Source organism: Haemaphysalis longicornis, unplaced genomic scaffold (assembly GCF_048455015.1).
Source record: "Haemaphysalis longicornis isolate Haplotype H1 unplaced genomic scaffold, Haemaphysalis longicornis Haplotype H1 scaffold_1, whole genome shotgun sequence".
Taxonomy (NCBI): Eukaryota; Metazoa; Arthropoda; class Arachnida; order Ixodida; family Ixodidae; genus Haemaphysalis; species Haemaphysalis longicornis.
Genome location: NW_027526203.1, coordinates 423,931,246 through 423,952,588, shown reverse-complemented (window position 1 = coordinate 423,952,588; position 21,343 = coordinate 423,931,246). Strand labels below are relative to the sequence as shown.

Genomic DNA, 21,343 nt, shown 5'->3' with positions numbered 1-21,343 from the left:
CGGATTCTAGATAGCTCTCTCAGCAACCGCTACGTGGGGCATGGGGTCGAACCTCTCCTAAAATTTTAAATGAGCTCAACATTCCGAGTCATAGTGGCGCCCGAATTTTAAGTTTCTAAATGCCCTCTGCTGAGCATGTGCAATTCCCACACAAACGCTGCAAGTCACGTTCAGGTGTAGCGTGGTAGTAGACTATAGTCTGGCTCTTCTCAAGGCGACGCTCTCGTCGCATACAAAGCAAATAACGGCCTTAACCGTCGAAGTGTTGGCTGTATAGTCGTCCACTGCGATGCGATGCGATGATGTTTTTAGGGGGGAAGGGGGGGGGGGGAGAAAAGGGCCCGATACTGTCTGGCGTGGGGTGCCGACACCTTATCAGGCCCGTGGGGGGAGGGGAGGGGGATATAAAGGAGGGGATAGCAGGAAGTACTAGGAGAAAAATTTAATTAAGATAGAAGGTAGAGTGCTCAAATTTGGGAAGGGCGGCAACTGCTGAGCGATTGCGCGCAGAAAGGAGCGCCGAGCGGAAGGGGGGCCGTAAAGGAGAAGGACGTCCTTAGCCGTGTTTGGCCCGGTGTAGCAACGGGCTCCGGCATATCGAGAAAGGTTTTCTTTTCTGTTCTGTATCCACATTTCCAACTACAAAATAAACAAGTACTCGTTCAGCCGCATCTTCTCTGTCGTGCACTGAAATTTATATGCAGGATTAACTGAGTTGGGATTTTTTCCTAGCGTCTCCTCGTACTTTGGTCGCTACTTAGCGCTTGCAAAGGGTGCATTCTAGTGATATATCATAGCGTAAGATTGATTGTAGGGTTTAACGCGCCGACGCAAAGCATGCGATTAGGCGTGCCGTAGCGGAGGGCTCCGGGTTAATTTTGACCACCTGGGGATCTTCGTGCGCCGAAATCATATCATAGCGTCAGCATTCTTTGGCGAGTACCTCGATGCCTCGAATTTGCGCAAAATTGCATAATTGGCGAAGTTAACACATGTAAACCTAATATCTGTAATAGCTGAAATAGAAACAATTTGTCGAAAGAAAAAAAAAACAGAAATAGAGGAGGATGACGAGAAAAAATTATTGATGCAGACTTATAGGTGCTGATTTCCGGGCCTGGTAGAAAAATTAAAAAATATAAATGAATGAACTCCCAAAATCAGAATACGTAAGGCTCAACGCCGCCATTTCAAGACGATCAGAAAAATAAAAAAGCCGCTCGCCAAAATACCACCGAAATACAAATTTAAAAAATTCTAGGACTCCTAAGCACAACTCATTTGTAGTGAAAACGAAACCATTAGTTGTGAGTTGTGGAATGGATATGCCGGTACTGTGTGCACCTAATTTTTCATAGCTGCTATTGATGTAGGTGCAATATTTCACACGATGTACACACAATTCGTCCCGTTCCAACCCCATTTTCGGCAGACAAGTGTAGGCTTGTGTTGTGTCAACATTGGGCTTCTTGAGCATGCGAATCTAGCTCGCACTGGCGCTCTTGTGGATATACGCTAATTGTGGATATACGCTTGTGGAATACGCTTGTGGATATACGCTTGTGGATATACGCTAAGCAGAGGTCGGAGGGATGGTTCCTGCTCCACCCTCCCCTCACTGCTTCTTCTCGACCCTAACGCGCTTGCAGGTCTTCGATCGTTCGATGGTGACCGCGAGGTGCTGGAATACACCCGGACGTTCGTTTTCCTCCCGGAAGCTAGGCGATCCCTTGCGCCGAGGAGCATTTGGCTCGCGCGTGGCGCGCTACGGCGACAGAAAGACGCCAACTTTCGAAAAAATTGGACCGGGAAACCGTTCAAACCGTTGCTCAAGATTTCAAAGAGGACGTACACGACCCGATGCGGCCTGACTGGGGTCCTCCGTGGTCCAGCAGTTTGGGTTGGTGGATTACACAGACAATAAGATGCCTACGACGCGGTATAGGCAAACGGACAGCCACGTGTTTGTCCGCTAGAAGAAAAACTCTAGTACATTGGACTCGCGATAAGTCAGTATCGGAGGGACCACAGTATTTATTTAGCTTTGCATGAACAAGAATGTCCTTAAAACAGCGGGTTCCGCGCATGCAGACGCCTTCAGGCGGTTTTTCAGGCGACTTGAACCACACGCCAGCCTGGCATAAAAATTTAGAGGGGAGGGGGGGCACGTGATAGGCTAGGTGTGCCCCCCTTCCACCGGCTATGCCCCTGAAACTGCACCAACCATATCTCGTGTCTACTCTCAACGCGACGATCAGGGATTTTGCAATTTCCCGCTGGGAAAGGAATGAACGAAACAGTTGAAAGGTCATGTAGAGTACGCCACAGCATTTCGAAGGAAGGTTTTTTTAAAGAAGTGAATCGATTCTTCTCATAGGTTTTATTTATTTTCTTGTTTGTGTTATGTATGTTTTTTGAAACTTTTTTGCTACTTTCATATTCCTCCTGTTCCTTTTTATCTGGCTCATCCCCCCCCCCTCCCCCTCCGAAACGAAATGCTACATACGCCACTCTCACAAGACCCTCAGAATTTATCTAAAAAATTTCTAGCTTGCATCATCATGCAATGCATGACAAACACTACACGTTCTGCCTACGATAGGTTGCTAGCTGAGTAATTATTGAGAATTTATATAAAAATGTATAGGCACGCGCGCGGTGAAACCAAAACAGTCGAAGGAGGAAAGTTTTGATAACGAAACCGAAACCGCGTTTAAACTTGTTTCGCTAGATTTAGCCGAAGTGAGAGACCTAGTTTTTCTCGAGGGCGCCAAAACTTTCTTGGGCTCGTCTGGCAACGCGCGAGCAACGGTACGCGCTGTGGCCAGGCAGGGCCCTCCCAAGGTAAAGAAAGCAGCGAACAGGTGTCAGAACAGGCGCCGTTTCAATTCACAATGACGAACTACGGGGAATTTAGCTTTGAACTAGTGAAACAGTACTTGTTCGACAAAGGGGGGAAGGTGACGAATCCAGAGCTGGTTAAGCACTTTAGGTTCTACTTAAACGACCCCGTTCACAAAGGTAAGACGCTCGGCTGTTTCCATTGTCGGACGTGTCTTGCTACCCGATTTCCGTATTGCATTCAGGTGCTCGTTTGAGACTAGCACGGGGTGCTCTGCACAGCAGTGATCGACGTTATGTTGTCACGAATTGCGACTTTTCGCGCCGACGGAGCCACGAAAAGTGTCGATCGCTTGCATTGCTTTGGCATCGTTGCGGCGGCCTGTTCAACTGTTGGCAAAAGCGATCTCGTTTGGTTCCAGATGACATCCGGCACAAGTTTAAGGATTTCGTCAACAGGCTGGCTTGCGTCAAAGAAGAAAATGTGAGTAAACAAGCGTCCTATTATTTGGGTCCTCTTGAGAACCCAATATCGAGCAGTTTCCTTTTGGTCCTTGACCCCCTAACCGTAATTATGTCGCCTGAAGGAAAGTGGCGGCGTGAGCTGCCCTTGCAGTAGGTTTCTCGAACGTACTCGAACGTTTGATTCAGTATGTTGGAGTCTGAATTCTTGTAGAGATGCGCTGGTGTTAGAGTGATAACGGCGACTTGCACAATGCTGCTGTAGCACTTATTTCCGTTATCGTTGCGTGCCGTCGTGCTTCGTTCTTGTTTCTGCTAGCTGTATCGCTCTTCGCGATAGGCACCCGGCTTACATAATGGAGCTGCAAGAAAGTAAACAGTGCTTGACTTGTCGCGGCAGTGGTTAAAAAAATGCCTCATCAGGGCAGCTGTAACGCGCAGCAGTCCCATGCCGGTTATCGTTGGGCCTCCGGTGAATTGGTCGCAGCACCGAAACGCAACTCCTTGCTGTGCGTTTGCGCTGCCTGAATGCGCTGGGTATGGTGAAGCCACCAAAGAAATTCTACTCGTAGGAAGGAGGTGAGGGAGAGTGTGACATTAAAGGAAGTGTTTTATTAAAGCGACGTGCGACTAGGAGCAGCTAGGTAAATGTTTTGCACTGCGGTGGAAAATGTTTCGCCCGCAGTGGAAACATTGCCTAGATGCGGTGGAGCAGCTAGATAAACAGTTTGCACGACATAAAAGCACGTTGGTGTAGGTTGCGTAGCTAGAAAGGGAGCAGCAGTGGGGAAGGTGTCGGAAATAAGCATGCAGATATTTATTTTAGGTGAAATAAACATTTGCACGCTTATTTAACAAAACGGCAGCCTCGAAGGAGAGGGCTTTCCCTTCCCACTTCTGCAGTATTAAGGCAACCTATTTGTGCAATTCAAGCATGGTGACGGGCGTTGTGCTGCATTTGACTACTTGTTTGAACCTTTTCAATTCTTTAGCCCGTCGTTTTGAACTATAAAGCCTTGTAGTGGCCTAACTGCCGTTGGGAATTTTTTCGGAGGCCACTGCATTTCCCTGCAGTGTCGTTTTGCAAATTCCCTCGACCATGGGTGGACTGTGGAATCTTTTAGAGGAACGTTACAAGTCCCCGGTGTGCCAGTGATGTGCTGAAACGTTGTCAAGCGGTTTTGCTGTTTTTGAAGGCATGTGTTTAGCGAGCAAAAACAATCACCCCTTTATATATGACCATCACCGTAAACATAAAAATGGCATAGTGATGAACTGTGGTGGGAAATTTCCCTTTTGTTGCCAAATTTTCCAAAATTTGCCAAATTGCCAGATTTTCCACTCTCTTCTAGTTAGTAAAATTGTGGACCATTTTCAGTGTCATAAGATTACGAAAGGTTCATGAGCCACTCATATGTTGTCAATATGCTGCTTTGCATGCAAACTTGCATCTCTGATGCTGAACTAAGGCAACGTGCTAAAAATGTACCTTTTGTGCTTCCAATGTTCATACCCTAGACACTTATAAAAAAAAATTCGTAAACACTGGTGAGGGACAATCAGTCAGAAATGTTCTCCTAATGAATCACAAGCTTCTGCACCATATTCATGAATATTGTCGCTCTGAGAATAGCTGCGTGCTTTTGTGAATGTATAGGCTTTTCAGCTTTAAAAATTAATCCAGAGCCCTTCGCTATGATGTGGCTCAGTGTAGGTGTAGGTTTGGCATGTAAAGCACCATAATTTTTTGTTCCAGTTTGGAGTACTCCGTCTGTAGAAGAAGGTTTCTTTTTTCTTTTTGAGTGTTTTGTAGAAATAGCAGGTTTAAGAGAGCATTGAAACAAGCTGGGCTTGCTTGTAATTTGCCCAGATGTTCACATTGTGGCTGCTTTTACATTTTGTCTTTGTACCTGAAGTCCTTCTGTTCTGTTTTCTTCCAGGGCACGAAGTACTTAATCCTGAGAAGTGAATACTTGGACGAGCTTCATGGCAGCAGAAGTGATGTTTTACCCCCATTGTACAGAGGCACAGACGAACCTGACAGCAGTGCTGGCTTTGTGCGTCCAGATCGGTGCCCAGAGTACTTTTCACCTGCAGTGGGTCAAACGCCTCAACAGCCACCGCCACCGCTGTGGAGGCATTACTCCTCCGATTACCCGATGGTGGCCAGCGAGTGTCCCCCTCTCACTCCCGTCGGCGTCAGCCGGATTCACTCCAGCCCATGCCTGCTCGAGGACAGTGACTGCTATGAGGATGTCCCGCCTCCGCTGCCTCAGAAGAAGCACACCTTTAGCGGAAGTCCCAAGAGGCCTGACATGCCCCTGCCTCCTCCCAGGGGCCGGAAAAACCACGGGCGCCGGGGGTCGCAGGTGGAGGAACGGGTGCGGCAATTCAGCGTCGAGAAAGAGCTTGAGGTGAGCTGACCTCCGGGCCATTTGAATTCGGGCTGGCGTGCTCGGCTAGCCGGCATTTGGACAGCAACTGTGGTGGGAGGAATGACATGACTCTAAAATCCCGAGGGGTGCCCCACACAACTGAAAGATAGTCCACCCTGTAATGTGGCGTGATATTTATTTGTTCACATGCCGTATTTTCCGGTGTATAAGTCGCGTTTTTTTCCTGAAATTTTTGTTTGTGCGTCTTATCCACCGGTGCGACTTCTGTATGGAATAAATCCGGTTCGTGGCGGCCGCGCGTTGCCAGCGCACGCTGAGACACAGCTCTATGGTGTAAATCAATCCCAAGCCCACTGGTACGGCATTTCTCATAGCCCATATGTCGCTTCGGGACGTTACACCAAAGAATTTGCAGCTTTTTCTAGTCAAAAACAATGATAATGGCCTGCGAAAACTGCGCGCCACTTTACGCCATGCGCAGTAACTACAGTTCAGAATAAATTCAAAGTAACATCAAACTGGGTTGCAAAAACAAAATGCAGCTTATGAATTATTACAGAGTTACTCTGAAGGAGGTAAACGTGCTGCTAATTTTTAAAATGACAGCTTGCGGATAAGTTTCGATTTTCGGGCCGCTTCCGGTCGCGTCACTTCCGTCTGCCCATGACACCTTTATTGCGCTGATTTACGACAGCACGCAAGAGGCGCGCGACGTTTGGAGAGGTGGCCAAATGGGTCTCTGACTCTTGGGACTCCATTTCTACAAAAACAGTTGTTGCCGGGTTGATAAAGGCTGGAGTAATCTGATCCGCGAGTGGTAACGATGTTGGCAAAGAAGTCATCAGAGAGTCAGAGTATGACAGTGATGCGCCGGTGGAACTCCCACTGAAGATACTGAATTATTTGTTAGCGAGTCTGAGGAAAAAGACTTCGATGGTTTTGCCTAAACGCCGTCCGTAAGTACATGCCATCTGTGTGAATCAATAAACAATTTTTGAGAAGTTAGTTCTGTCTAGACTTTGGATGTTATATGCCTGCGTCTAGCCCTCCTTACAGGGGGATGCGTTAATAGGCGGCGGCCGCCGCAACCATGTACTTTCGCTGCAATTTCTAACGACCTGATTCACTATGAGTTTACCTAATTAACAAGTGCGTCTTATATACCGGTGCGTCTTATACACTGGTGCGACTTATATACGTTTTTTTTCTGAAAAACTATAATTTTGAGGGGGGTGCGACTTATAGACCGGAAAATACGGTACACGTTTCAACATTTCCTGATTTCTTACCCAAGGGTAGGCCATCTCCCTATTTCCCTAGATTTGTTGCTGTTTTTGGGTGGGCTGTCTGTTGGTGCTCTATTATAGGTACTGACACGCTAGCGTGTCACAGCTGCGCCAAAAGATATGCCCGGGGAATATGTGCGTTAACACACAGTGCCACCTTGCTGATGCAGGGTGTAACCAAGAGCTAAATTAATGTGTTGATATGGGCTTGTTGCTATGCCATCATATGAATTAGGCTCAAGCGCCAAGTGTGGTTTCAGGAAAAAGATATTGAGAGGATCAATATTTTTTTCTTGAAGTCGTGCTAGGTGCTTAAACAAAATTCATATGGTAACCGAGAAGGATTATGCCTTGTGCCGCTAAGTGGGCATTTCACTTCATGGCTGCGACTAAGCAAGTTTATCGCCTTTTAGAACAGTATTGAAGTTTCAGCGGATTTTCTTATAGATTTAGTGTATTTTGAACTTGTTTAGTGGGAATGGTGGGTGCCTTGTAGATGGCTGGGTATTTTGAAAGACGATCTAAAATGGGTGAAGGAGCAAAGAGGATAGTTTGGAGAATTGGTTTGTGTTGGGTGACGCAACAGTGCGAAAGACAACTGATGAAACACCTAGGTCCCCTCATCGGTTCTACTCGGGCCATTGCCATGTTTGTTTCGGATTTTTATTAACTACAAATAATGTGTTTGTCTTCCATGCTTGATTTATGAATGCAAAGCCACCACAAAACTGCGGGAAACATTCTGCTAAAATGTTTTTGTTATGAAACTGGAAGTGGAGTACAGAACAAGAAAGCTTAGAATTGATAGAAGATAGCTGTAGCTATGAGCTCACCCATTTCTCTCAGCATGGGTTCACACTACTGCGGCACAATAGTAACCTGAAGAAAACTTGTGAGCCAGCAATCTCCAAAAATTTGCAGCGAGAAAGGAGGTTTATTTATTTAAGTGTTGCCTTTTAATGTGTATCATTCTTTGCCAAGTAGCATGTTGCCGCACAGCCGTTTAATGCCCTGCATTTTCACAGAAATGTAAAATTGGCAGAGTTAACAAATTTAATCATTATAATGGTGTAAATGGGGATTATCGGTCAAACAAAGTTGAAAAAACCCTGAAAAGAAAAAGAAAATCACAAAAAAATATGAAAGTGAAATGAAATAAAAAATATGCATCTTATACATCTCCTCCACAAAACGAAGGTGAAAATAAAAAACGCCCAGAAAGAATGCCAGAAACACAACCAAAAATATTGTGAAAACGGACCAACCGGGCACTATTCCTTGCAAGTATGGAAAAATTCTGTCAATGTACATCATTGGCAAAAATAAATGATGGGGAACTTTAAAACAAGAAAACAACGTATTTGGTCTTGCCATAAAGCACTCTAATTGAAGACGAGTGCCATAACAATGCTGCGGATTAGTAAACAGCTCTGAATTTTTGCAAATCTTGTTTGGAGGGGGAGGGGGGGAAATCAGAATTTTTTGAGCTGTAAAAATTGTCAGTGGTCAGAAATCTTCAATGATGCCACTTTGCTTTAATTGAGCTGCAGATGGATCTATCTATCACTTTTGTTTGCAATAAATATAAAAATATTTTAAGTGTTTGGCATTGCTCCTGCACAGTCATGCAGGCCAGCTAACCCAATAAAGCATTGAAATTAGCCAAAGCTTCCTTCAAACAATAAATCTTCGATCACAATGTACCAGTACAATGCTTGCACATTTTCTATACTTTACTTGGCCTAAATAACGTTGTCACTGTAAAGGAGACTACGTTAATAAGCGTTTGCTTAGTTTAGCCTCCAGAGACACTGAATGGTCCCTTCAGCAGTGCTTCACTTCGGGGCCTCTTTCTGTACTACTCCAATGTACTTGTGCACTACCACGAAATTGATAAACTATTTGATTTGAAAAAAAAAAAAAGCAAATTCTACCAATATATACATATGCAGTGCACAGCCATACTAACTTTTAGTGCCTTGCTAGTCCCATGTATCGGCCTGATGTTTGTATAGCCAAGTGGTTTCACGCGTTGTTCACTAATTCGTCATGTGTGGAAGTTAATTTCCTGTGTGAGTGTGTGCATGTGAGAGAGAGTTGCTTTTATTTTTATTTTTGTATGTGTGCCTAAGGTGTCACTTTTTTTTTTCTGGAATGCATGCTGGCCTCGCAGTGGCTGCTTCGAGGAGGATTCTGCCAGGGGATCTGAGTATAGTAAGAAAGCTGGGGCAGGCTGCATGGCTTTAATACCTGACCAAGGGTGTTGCATGAGTACAAGGGGCCATGGAATTTTCAGGGAGCATTACAAGCAGTGGACAATTTCAGCCCATAAAACTCGTGGCAGTATTTCTTGTTCGTTTGTTCAAGTTGTCCAATAAAAAACCTAGTACAACAATATTGAGGCAAAATCGCTCAGGAGGGTGCCTCAGCTAAGCACCGAGAAGGCTACGAATGTCAAGGCATGTACAGAGGGCAACACGCTTGTCTATAACACAGGCTTCGTACTTATAGCCTTATCTTGCCTCGGCCAAAAAGCATTTGAAGAAAACTATTGTGTCATTCTGAAATCTTAACCATGTATTTTGACCTCAACGTTTTTTGTGAAAAGTTTGAGTCTGCAGTTTTGAGAGATAACGAGTTGAAGTTGAACTCAGTGTTATAGACAAGGGTGTTGCACTCTGTACTAGGGTGCATACACACAAAGATGGCATCTTTGCTGGCTTTGTAGCTCTGGGTCTGCTGGATGCAACCACCGTAGTCAAGTACAACCAGTGGGAGCAGGAAAAACACATGCTCTGTGAGAAAGTCATTTGGGAGTACTTGCTTTTAGATCATGTGGAACAAGCACTGAAATAGGTAGACAAGAAAAGAAAAAAATCAGGGAAGGAAAAAATTTAGACTTTCCACAGTCGTGCAGAGAAAGGGGATAGCGACACCTGGACCACGGTGCGAAGCAGGTGCAACACTTGGGTTGCCGTCATGTTTGTGACCATTTGGTCGCAGACTTGGTGGTGGTGGTGATGTCAAAGAGTAGTTGTATTTCTGCTTACGGCCAGCAGCTCCTTTGTAACCTTGGAGTAAATTTTCACCTTGCTGTGGCTGGGTGGCCAGGTTCTCTCATTCGGATAATTTGCCGCTGTGTCTCGTAGTTGCCTTGAATTTTGACCATCTGGGGATCTTTAACGTGCGCCGAAATCTCGTACGCACGGGCGTTTACGAGATTTCGGCGCACCTTAAAGATCCCCAGGTAATAAAAATTAATCCGGAGCCCTCCACTACGGTGCGCCTCATCGCCTGCGTTGCGTCGTTAAACCATACAATCAATCAATCAACAACACGATGGAATCGCCTTGATAGCAACTATGCACACTTTATGCACAGCAATACATAACGCACAACTGAATCAAATGCAAGGCCCATGACGGGGTGTTCAAGGGTTGTGTGTATACAGCAGCCAGGCAATGGATGATCAGAAAGAAGATAAAGATGCACCAAGTTAGCTCTCTGCTTATTGGCCGGAACTGGCAGCACCGTCTTCCTTTTACCTCCCACTGCATATTCGTGCTGCAGTGGTTGTCATGTGAGGCAGATTAGTTCTATCTGCTCAACAGGTTGCAAGCCTGAGCTGTAGCTGAGAATGAGCACAAAGCAGTGGCCAGCAGCTCAGTGTGCCACTGATAGGTTAGCCCTGGGATGTAGGGGGGCTCCCTCAGCCCCGCTGTTGCGGGAAGAGAAAACGTCGAGGGTGGCACCCCTTGTCATCTTTCCACACAAAGAAAAGAAAACAGCAATGAGAAACGAAAAGGATCGGTAATACGCGAATGCTTATATTTCCCATTCAAGATTTAATAATTCCACTGGTTTAAATAAATCAGAACAAAACAGAAGGTTTCCTCAGCATGACTTGTAAGTCCAGGAAACAAAAATGTGCACGTTTACCAAACAGCAAAAGAATCAGCCGCTGACAACTACGCCGACACATACACAAAAAAGGATGATGCAACGTAAAGTAATTCGATGCAAACCATTTTTAGTTTACAAAGTGGCTAATTTCAGGCAGGGCATTTTGCTTTTTTGTGATTGTTTTTTTTTTTTTGTTGTTGTTGTTGTTGTTGGGGCAATTGTATTTCGTACTCTTGCAGCAAGTTTGGGACTGAGCGAGGGAGGAAACGAGCAGATAGAAGATTTCTGAGACCTAGGAGCCAGAGCATCAGAGCTTCAATTTCCTTGATCACTGAATTGCCCAGAATGGCTTCCTTTTGGTCATTTGTTGTCAGGTATTCATAAGTGAGAATTACTCCAAGCGAAAACCATGTCCTACAACTTTGTCACACACAAATTTGGTGAGGACTTTTTTTTTTCCTTTTCACACAGCCTTGAACTCATGGTACAGCTAAGTGTGTTGCCTTGATTCAATTATGCAACTGTGACTTTTTGTATGTAATCACAGTGCAACAGACAAGGCAGATAGGAGAATAATCACAGGGCTAGTGCTAAGTGCTGATTATTTTCCTGTCTGTCTTGTCTGTTGTGCTGTGATTAGATATGAACACCTACCAACTCACCTAACTTGCAACTGTCCTGCAGCTTTTTGGTCTGCTACATCCTACCAAACTCAAGCCGCTCTTTCACCTACTGAATTCGGTACAGGGGTAATGTAAAGACCTCCTCTGCATCGTTTTGGTTGAATCTCATCTTGCGTGCAAGTTGGCCTGACAAGGACACCCTATCCTGAGTACTGTATGCTGGTTGGCAAACCCCTTGCAAAATTTTGCCGCTTTGTTCTTCAGCCAGGGGCAGATATGGTGCAGTTTCTTTACTGGTCGCTCAGGCAGTATCTCTAGGTGGTCGAAACTCGTAGAAGACACCTCACTACCTCCCTTCTATGCATCAGCTTGCTTTCACTATCCTACAGAAGTGGAGTCCGTACACTGCTAGTGTTGATAATTATACAGTGCACTGTGTCCTCTACTGGCAGTATGCACTGCCACTGTTGCAAGCAAAGTCTTCAAAAGCTACAACGGCATTGGCTTTTTCTACACCTCACACACTGGCACTTCTGCCAGCTTGAGTTTGGCTCCAAAAAATCCTGGGCAGCTTTAACCATTTCAGTTGTGTCTCTGCTTTGTGTCCCTGCGAGCAAACAACTTCTGCCCACTCTTGTCTGTCGTTGCATTCTCCTCCACACATGCACACACATGTGCACATGCACACACATGCATGTACACATACTGCTAATTCATGCGGGGGGCCAATCCCATGCTCTACACACTTTCCACCTGCTAAGCTGTGAAGGAGCTTAGCTAACTAGCTAGCAGGCGAGCCAGCATTCCTAACATGGGGCGTGTAGCTTCTGTTCATTCTTGGCTAAACTGCTACCTGAGTATGTGCCATTTGTGGGTACTTGGTTATGCGCCTGGGGTAGTTTTCTTTGCGTGACACCACATGACCCTCCAGATCTACTATTAATATGAAAGCATTAGCTAACAGTGGGTTTAAAATCTGGTTTTCCTGGCACACACACAGTACATGTCCGACGGATGACACAAAATGGCCGCTGGCGCAAGGAATAAAGAACAGGATTAACAATGTTTAGCTCAGCCAGATTGACGCCGAATTTTTAAAGAAAGCCCATTTTGACAAAGTTGAATAATTTAGTTGAAAATAAAATTTGGTAAATTTGCGCCCGGATGCCTCCAGAATGCAAGATTAACACGCATTGCCAGCACGACGACAGCTCGGTGACTCTAGTTGATTAAAGGTGACCTAAGTGAATGTGTTGCGGCCTTCGAGTTAGACACCTGTGTAGAGACATGTACTGAGGCCTACATGAGTAATTTCACTGTGCTAATTGCAGATGTAACAATGAAGGAAGTATCAAAGTACGTTCCCACCAAATTTCCTGTTTGTTTGGCTATGTGAATGCGGGTGTGCACCGAGTCATAGTAACAGAAAGGAAAAGGATGGGGGTAGGGGTGAGATGACATATTCAGGAATTAGGGCAGAAAGTTCGGCAAGTTGGTGCTGGGTTAACTGGGACATGTTTGGGAACTTAGAGAAGAATACGGACGGGACAAACGCTAGATATCAACTGAAAGTAGCAAACATTAAACTATGAACCCCCCCCCCCCCCGAAAAAAAAAAACCCGTGCTTCTGCACACATTACATCACTAGGCGTATTTCTTGTCTAGATAACTCAGTTCCTTCTTTGATAATGCCAGTAACGGGGTGCTTATGCATCTCGCCGCCTCGTTGTTAATTTTGTATGCCTCAAATATTTCTCTGTCAGTTTGCGCACGAAATATTCGAGGCATACAAAATCAGCAACGAGGCAGAGAGATGCATAAGCACCCCGTTACTGGCATCATCAAAGAAGGAACTGAGTTATCTCAACAAGAAATGCGCCTAGTGATGTAATGTGTGCAGAAGCGCGGGTTTTTTTGGGGGGAGTGGGGGGGGGGCGTTTTCATAGTTTAATGTTCGCTACTTTCAGTTGATATGTCGCGTTTGTGCTGTCCGTATTCTTCTCTAAGTTCCCATCTTTTAGAAAACATGTTCCAGTTATACATATTTAGGAATTGGAGATAATTTTTTTTGCATTCATATCTAATATGTCCTTGTATTCTTTTATTATTATTTTTTTTGCAAAGGACTTGCTCTGTTCTTTTATTTATTATTGTTAATATTTTGTTGCTGTTGCTGCATCCAGTTCTGGTACAATGTGCAAAGCATGATAAATTATTGTTCCATCTTCAAGACTCGACAACAGCTCATAAAAAGTTCAATGAATTTATGTTGGATGGTTTTTCATGGACAGTCACATAGGCCACTTTTGCACCTTTGAAGTTTTTCCTGAACTCAGCAGTGGTCTAAAACCTGAAAGAAACACGGTTACGACATGTCTTTCCTGGGCAAGAAGTGAAACATTTGCTGTGACGTATCGATTGGAAGCTTTTCTTTTTGTTTTTTCTGATGCAAGATGGAAAAAAAAAGTAAAACACACTGCTACAAATGTCTTCTAGTTTTGGTTTCCATCTATGAACCACAAACTGGCCCACTACACCAGCCATCCTCATTTTCTTCTCGTTAATTTCACTGCTAATCTTACTGACTGATTTTAGTATTTACCTTTGCACTAGTTTTATTCAACCATATTTTGGCGCTCTTTGCCCTTAGTTGGCCTTGCACCATTAATCTCAATCATCATCATCATCATCATTTACATGTGTGCGCACAGCGAAATGGTGCATCCGCTACCCTAAAGCCATGCATTTTCACGTAATGTCTGCATTAGTATTAGCAGGTGCCATTCGAAGTTTGCAAAATACCTTGGGCACTGCAATGTCATGGGGGAACATGTTCCGGCCAAGCTGCTGCAGTTTGTCGCACGGAAGGCAGGTGGTGACATTTTATAAATTAGTTCTGAACTAAATTTTACAGTGTTGTCTACGTGACGAGTAGTTTTAAATTAAATAGTGCGACACATCATTTACACGACACAACCTCCAAGCTTACACTTCTTTTTTTCCTCCTTTTTGCCTCGGCTATAAAGCTCTGAGGTGAGTTTGTACACTTCAGAGTAATTAGCAGACGCAGGTATGGAGGTTCAATACTTCGTGGTTGTGTTTGACGTCTGAAACACTGGCTGCAACCGTAGTCTCGTCCTGTTCACCACTATGGGGGGCCCCGTGAGCCCTTCAGCCAAGTCGGCGCACGTTAAAGGCGCACGTTAAAGATCCCCAGGTGGTCAAAATTAATCCGCAGCCCTCCACTACAGTGCGCCTCATCGCCCGCGTTGCGTCGGCGCGTTAAACCCTACAATCAATCAATCAATCAACGATACTTATCAAACCCTTCTTTACTGCTCCAATTTATTTGTGTTTCTTTCTTCCTTTTTTTTTTTCGCCTTTTGGTGCAAAATTACTTTGACAGGCTCGGTTATTGCTACGTCATACAGTAGCCAACCGATTTTTCGAACCTGGAGGGGAACGAAAAAGAGTCCAAATAAAAGAGCAGTCCAAAAAATCCGTAAGTCATTACTCCTTTGGGACTTCTGGCCGTTCCTTGGAAAAGTCCAAAATATCCAGCAAGTCCAAATTTTTGGAGTCTGAAAAAACGGTCGGCTGCTGTATTTGCATTTCTTTCTTTGCTTTCATTTTCTGGCCTGAATGAATGCAACAGGCATACTGGTGACACTTCGCACCCCAGTTTAATTCCTCAGAATCTGCCTTGAATGCGGGTCCCCAGAGTAGTAGCCCAGTGCATTACTACTGCACTACTTGCATGCTGGCAGCGGTGGAACAATAGCTGGAATAGTCCGTGCCGTGTGACACGTGAACATGATGGCAATGGGATTAGAACGGGTGCACCCAGATGTGCAGAAATCTAGTTCTGGGGAAGCTATGGTGTGGGTTACCAGTTTGCTTGTGCAAGTAATTCGCCCCAAAATATGAAGAAACCAAAGTGAAGAAAGAAGGGCAAACGCGATGTAACAGTGAGGAACCTGTCGAAGTAATACGTGCCAGAAGGTGACAAAATGGAAGCGAAGAGAGGTGAAACTATAATGTAGCAATAAACAATTCTTTCGTAAGTAGAGCCAGGCTTTTGCCTTCAAAGAATGTAAGCAGACCTAAGGGCTTCAAGGAACTTTTATATATTACCTCGTTTTATATTACCAATATAAAACGAGGTACGTTTTATAAAACGAGGTACAATACGTTTATATATTACCAATCTCGTTTACACACCACCGCCACCACCACCAACAACAACACTACTGGTTCCCTTGCAAGAGTGCCCCTTATGAGGCCCCATTGTAGAAGGGGTTTTTTAATGGCCTGCCGCTTGAACCAGGAACAGTTTGGCCCAGGTTGTCAGTTGCAATCGTCCATGCTAGCACAAAGTATGCTTAGCTTCAGTCGTCGTGCACTGTCTTTCATCCACATCAGGTTTGCCGATCCTGCTTAATGGGACCGTTAAGGCAGAGTGCAAGTTTGGTTCATTCAAAGGACTGCTTTGTCCCAATAACACTGGCACCAATTTTAGTGCGAACGCCAAACAACCCAGATATTAAGGAAATCGATCGGAGGAAGCAGTGGCGGCTCACCAGCCACTTTCTCGCCCAGCCTTATGACGTCACAGGGACTGGTTCGTGCGATTCAAAGCCGATGACCAGAGCCACGACCAAGAGACATGACTGTGCAAGTGTAGTGGTGTCTTTAGTTCAGTTTGATTGCACTCTTTGAGTGCTAATTTAGTTAACACACTGACAAGTCTGTTTTTAGTATTTCCCCTAATATAAGGCCCTGCTGACGTCGTGCAAAATTTGAAAGTGTTTTTTAGTATCTCTTATCTTTTCGCAATTAAAAAAAAGTTCTGGGGCCGAGATGGAGTCGAGGGATTTACAGAGGGCTAGTATACAAGGCATTGTCATTTTTAGGGGCCACAATAGTCATTTGCTTCTATTTCAAGCTATCATGTTTGCATCACACTGGTTTGCTTCTTTCTGCCAACATGCTAAATTTGGAGGTTCTGGAGGTTCTGTCTCAGGTTGCTTCAGCTAAGCTACACATGCTTTTTTTTTTTTAATTCGAGAAGTGCATTCAAAAGTGTCGGTTCCTTCTTACCATCTTTCTTGCTGATTTGGGACATTAGCAGTGACAAGTGCACTTCCAAGCCCATGGGATGGAATTTAATGGATTACGAGCATGGTTATCATACATAAGCTGAACGCGAATAAGCACAAAGTCGAGAGCAACCAGGAAATGGATGAAAATTCAAAACCTTCAGGCTGGTGTAGCACCAAGTTGCAATGCAAGCAGTGGAGCCACCACAGTAGTTCATGAGAAAGCACCAACAGATGCCTGGCACTTACTCTCCTTCTGAGCTTTATAGTTAAATAGGCATCTGCTAAATAGTTAAATGAAATACTCCAATAGCTGAAAGAAATTCTTAATGCTGTCGCAAATAAGTTTAGGTGAATTTACATCAGTCTCCCTTTAATAAGCAAGGCATCTGTTGTCGAGTGCCTGTTGTCAGGTGCCAGGTTCACATGCTGCTTGTGTTCGGGATATTATAAATAAAAAAAATAAATTCCGCGCGAGAAAAATGACATTGACACACATGGTTTAAAGTAAGGGGACAGCTGTTTGTAGGAAACACTGAAGGATGGGTCATGGGCCATTTTTTGTGTGATATTCCCTTATTTCTTCCTGTCAACAGCTGCCGCTGTACTTTGCACAGTGCGCGTCCTTGGCGTTTTCCTAGAATTTTATTTTTCAAGTTGCGTATTTTCCAAGTAATTTTTTTGTATAAAACCCTGCAGAGTTTGGGGAAATGTAGAAGTTCAGGTTACGGAATCGTGGTGCAGGGATACGATCTGCTCGATTGCTTGGAGTGCAGTCCTTGTGAATTTTATTTCTTGTCCAGCAGGCTGTTTCAGTGCACAGAATGATGGGTGAAATCGTGATGGTGCTTTAAAAAATTTTTCTAGCAATTGGCATTGTGCACGTCTGATTAAATTCAAAGCAACAGGCTCCAAATACAACAAGCATTGTGTGGAATTTCCTTTGTGGCCATGTGGCTCCATTTGGGCATGGAGTAAGAATAAGATAGGAGGGGAAATGGCGCTTCTTAGGGTGGCTAGATAACGTCACAAATGCTTGGATAAGGTTGAGCTAGCGGCACCTGTCGCGGGAGAAGAAACTGCGTGCCTGGTGCAATTTGAATTTCACTGCGCAGCCACGGAATGAATTGTGCCTGTTATCATTTCATCTATCATATGCCGCTACCCTCTCTTTTGCCGTTGCAGCTATGAAACTTTGTAGTCTGGGTTCGTTTTCATTGTGACATTATCTGGTCACTCATCCGCAATTGCCTCAATGGGGTGTTTCGTTTCCTTCATACATTCTTGCTCCATGCATTTGGGTTGATGTTTTTCTCTGAATAAAGAAAACGTGCTCCATCTAATGGCAATTTCCTTGCAAGGATGAACTGAAAAATAATTGGAATTTTTTGTTTTACAATTCATATTGTTCCCAGAACATTTCCCCAATTTATTCACACTCAAAATACTCTCCTTGGGGTGAATTACAATTGTTCTATAGACTTTTCTATTGGTCAAAACAGCTCTGGAACTTCTTCAAAGTGGCAGCTCTCAGTACATATGTCATTTTTTCTGCTCTTCCTCTGCATCTTCAAAAGAAATAGAAGAAAAAGCAAGGACATCAGAAAGTAGGGAGTGCAAGAAACTGTTCCATTTCGAAGGGGATTTGAAATTTCGAAGGCCATTTGACTCAAATGTCCTTTGAAATAATGCTCATGTAGCACGGGTATTAAATGCAACAATTTCCTTTGAGTCAGTTGAGTGGTTACCAAGTTGAGAAGTGCTAACATTGAAATTTTCTTACCGAACTGAACACAAATATTTGGTAGAAAATGGCTAGATCGTTCCAGTATTTTCAGATCCTAAAAAAATGAAAAAGGTTATAAAATCAGAAAACTAAGAGGTAAAATTAAATACTATGTTTAGTTTGCCCAGTTCATAACATCATTCTATCACAGGTAGTGCGATCAAATGCGTGAGCAACAATTAACAGTGGCCAGCATGTGCCTAAGGATTGGTTCCACCACTTTTCACTGCTTTTCTTCTGACCTAGCTTGCAGCTGCAGTCTAGTATGATGGGGTCCAGAGCACTTTTATTGCTAAGACATATAAAGAATGCCATTTGCAGTGATCATGCAGCAGTGTTTTCCTTCCTACCATGTTCTAAGAACACAGAGCAATGTTTTGTGTGCAGCCATTGAGAGGGGTGGTTGCCTACATTACTGCTCTGTGGACTTGTTTGCACAATCCTTAGCTGTTGTGCCATGGTTAGTGGAAATAAAATGACAGTAGCTCCAACGTTGATAACAGTGGTCCCCCCGGCATGTGTCTGTCACGTGTACAAGTTTCCCCGCCTTTCACCTGCAATCTTCAGCAGTTCGCGGGGTCTTCTCCCGAAAGGAAAGGAGGATTAGGCGTCATTGTTTTGTTTTTTGTGTCTCACTTCCGAAAAATAACTGCTTTGACCTTTGGCAGCTCATGCTTTGGTCCGACCCGCCACGGTGGCTCAGTGGCTAAGGCGTTGCGCTGCTGAGCACGAGGTCGCGGGTTCGATTCCCGGCCGCGGCGGCCGCTTTTCTGATGGAGGCGAAAAGCAATAACGCCCGTGTGTACGAGATTATGGTGCACGTTAAAGGTCCCCAGGTGGTCAAAATTAATCCAGAGCCCTCCACTACGGCGTGCCTCATCGCCTGCGTTGCGTCGGCGCGTTAAACCCTACAATCAATCGTGTTTTGGTCTGATTGATTGATTTGATTTGATTAACGCGCCATAGTGGAGGGCTCCGGATTAATTTTGACCACCTGAGGATCTGTAACGTGCGCCGAAATCTCGTGAACACGGGCGTTATTGTTTTTCGCCTCCATCAGAACAACGGCCACTGTGGTCGGGAATCGAACCCGTGACCTCTTGCTCAGGAGCGCAACGTGCTTTGGTTTGGTCATGTTCATTCTCTTTTACTGATTTTTCCTTTTTGTTTTTCTTGGTCTCTGGGTAATGGCTTGCTTCTGCCTTTGTTGCTTCGCCTTTTGTGTTCATGAATTCATTGTCCTGCCTTCTTTGTTATTTTGGACATGTTGCGCAACACCTGCCACTGCTAGCAGGTATCATGCGATCTAGTGTGCTTATGTGACTCTTGGAAACTAATGATATCGACATGAATTGATGTAGTGCACCCAATGCCAATCTAGCTTGAAAAACAGCCTGCTTGTCCTTAAATGAGAAAGGGCCCTTTCCTGCACTCAGGGTAAAGGCACTGGTGACGCAGTATGTGTCGTATATTTCGGCAACTATGATTCAAGCTAATGTTGTATAGCACACTTCCTCTATATCCACAACTCAAAATCATTCCTCCGAGACAAACTTCACATAGTACTGGGTAGAAACAAAATTCCTTGACTGCACTCAATGCATGCTCCCAACTGAACTTTCTTCTGGATTCATTCACGCTGGTACAGTGTTCTGGAAGCTGTAGCACGCTTGCACCTCTTATCACAGTCATGTGCCTTTCGAACTGTTTTGTTTCAGGATTCTTAGCAGCTTAACTGACCATTTATTGATTAATATTCGTGCAGTAAGGTGTATTGGAACTTGCCTGGTTAGCTAATTAGCAGCAAGCACATTATTTGCAGCAGGCGGTACATTCCAACCGGCCAAGCTCTGCCACATTTTCTAAGCGTGTAAACCCAGCATTTTTTTATTTTCTGGAACAGGCATTTTAAATAAAATGCATCACGTTTCGTGATTGATTCAGTAAACTTGAATTTAGAGCAACTTGTGTTGGGGCACCCGCCCAATAAGCAGCCCCCTAGTCAAGGTAGCCCAGGGTGGGTTTCACTAGCTGTTCCCATTCCTTGCCACCAGCTGGCCTGCCCTCTGTTCGTAAGCATGGTTGGGGTTAAGTATAGGGTGTGTGGCACTCCTATACCATGTGGTGTAGAGTGCAGGGCTGGGGGTAGAATTTGCAGATGGAGGGGTGGGAAGTGCGGCACATGGTGTATAGTTGGGTGAAATTAGGGTAGGAATTAGTTTGGATGGAGCTGGTGAAAGGTTATTGTTGTCTCGGCCCGGGCAAGTTTTCCTTTGTGCCGCTAGTGGCCTGGATATCGGGGCAGCAGGGGTCAAGGTGTGGGGTGTGAGTGCTTGATCCGAAAAGTCACACTGCAGGAGAAGCTCCCAATGTGTATGAATGTGGCCTGAGCTGCGTTGTTCGTCTCCAGGGGAGCGCGTCCAGGGGCCAAGGCGATGTGAATTTCAGGGGGGAGGGCTGGTGATGGTTTGAAGGATGCACAGGGTGGGTAGTGAAGTGCGTTCTAGGAGGAAGTTGCGGCATGTGGGGATTGTGATATATGCTGTCCCAGTGGAGGCTGCTGGGGTGATGGCCTGCTATACAGCCAACTTGATGGAGGTGGTAGTGACAGTAGCCAAAGGTGGTAGTGACAGTAGCCAAAGTTAGTTTGTTGCCTTGTGTGTCGAAGACGCGGATGGCACGGGCAAGATTCATGGTTTGGGGGGTGCATCAGTGTAGCAGGTGGAGGAAAGGATGTCGTACTGGGCTTGCAGCGCTAGGGTTTTTCTGCGGTCAGTGTTGTTGATGGGGTGCATGTTTCGGGGTATGGGTGTTATCTTGCTTTTTTTATTCAAAGGTAAGCGCTACATACACATTTTGACATGAGTTTTCTTTCATAGCCCACTTAAAACATTGCACCTAAAATCTGAATGTTTATGCTTAAGGCAATGTGTGGCTTGCATGTAA

General features: G+C 44.8%; 1 protein-coding gene across 1 annotated transcript in view; it reads left to right on the top strand.

The window, feature by feature from the left end:
• Positions 1 to 2,796: 2,796 nt before the first annotated feature.
• The window catches only part of LOC144155677 (uncharacterized), a 58,349-nt gene continuing 39,802 nt past the window's right edge, over positions 2,797 to 21,343 (top strand). Inside the window, exons 1-3 of the mRNA XM_077687271.1 lie at positions 2,797 to 3,021; positions 3,264 to 3,325; positions 5,244 to 5,717. Coding sequence (XP_077543397.1) covers positions 2,895 to 3,021; positions 3,264 to 3,325; positions 5,244 to 5,717 — 663 coding nt within the window. The 5' untranslated portion in view covers positions 2,797 to 2,894. The remainder of the gene's footprint in view (positions 3,022 to 3,263; positions 3,326 to 5,243; positions 5,718 to 21,343) is intronic.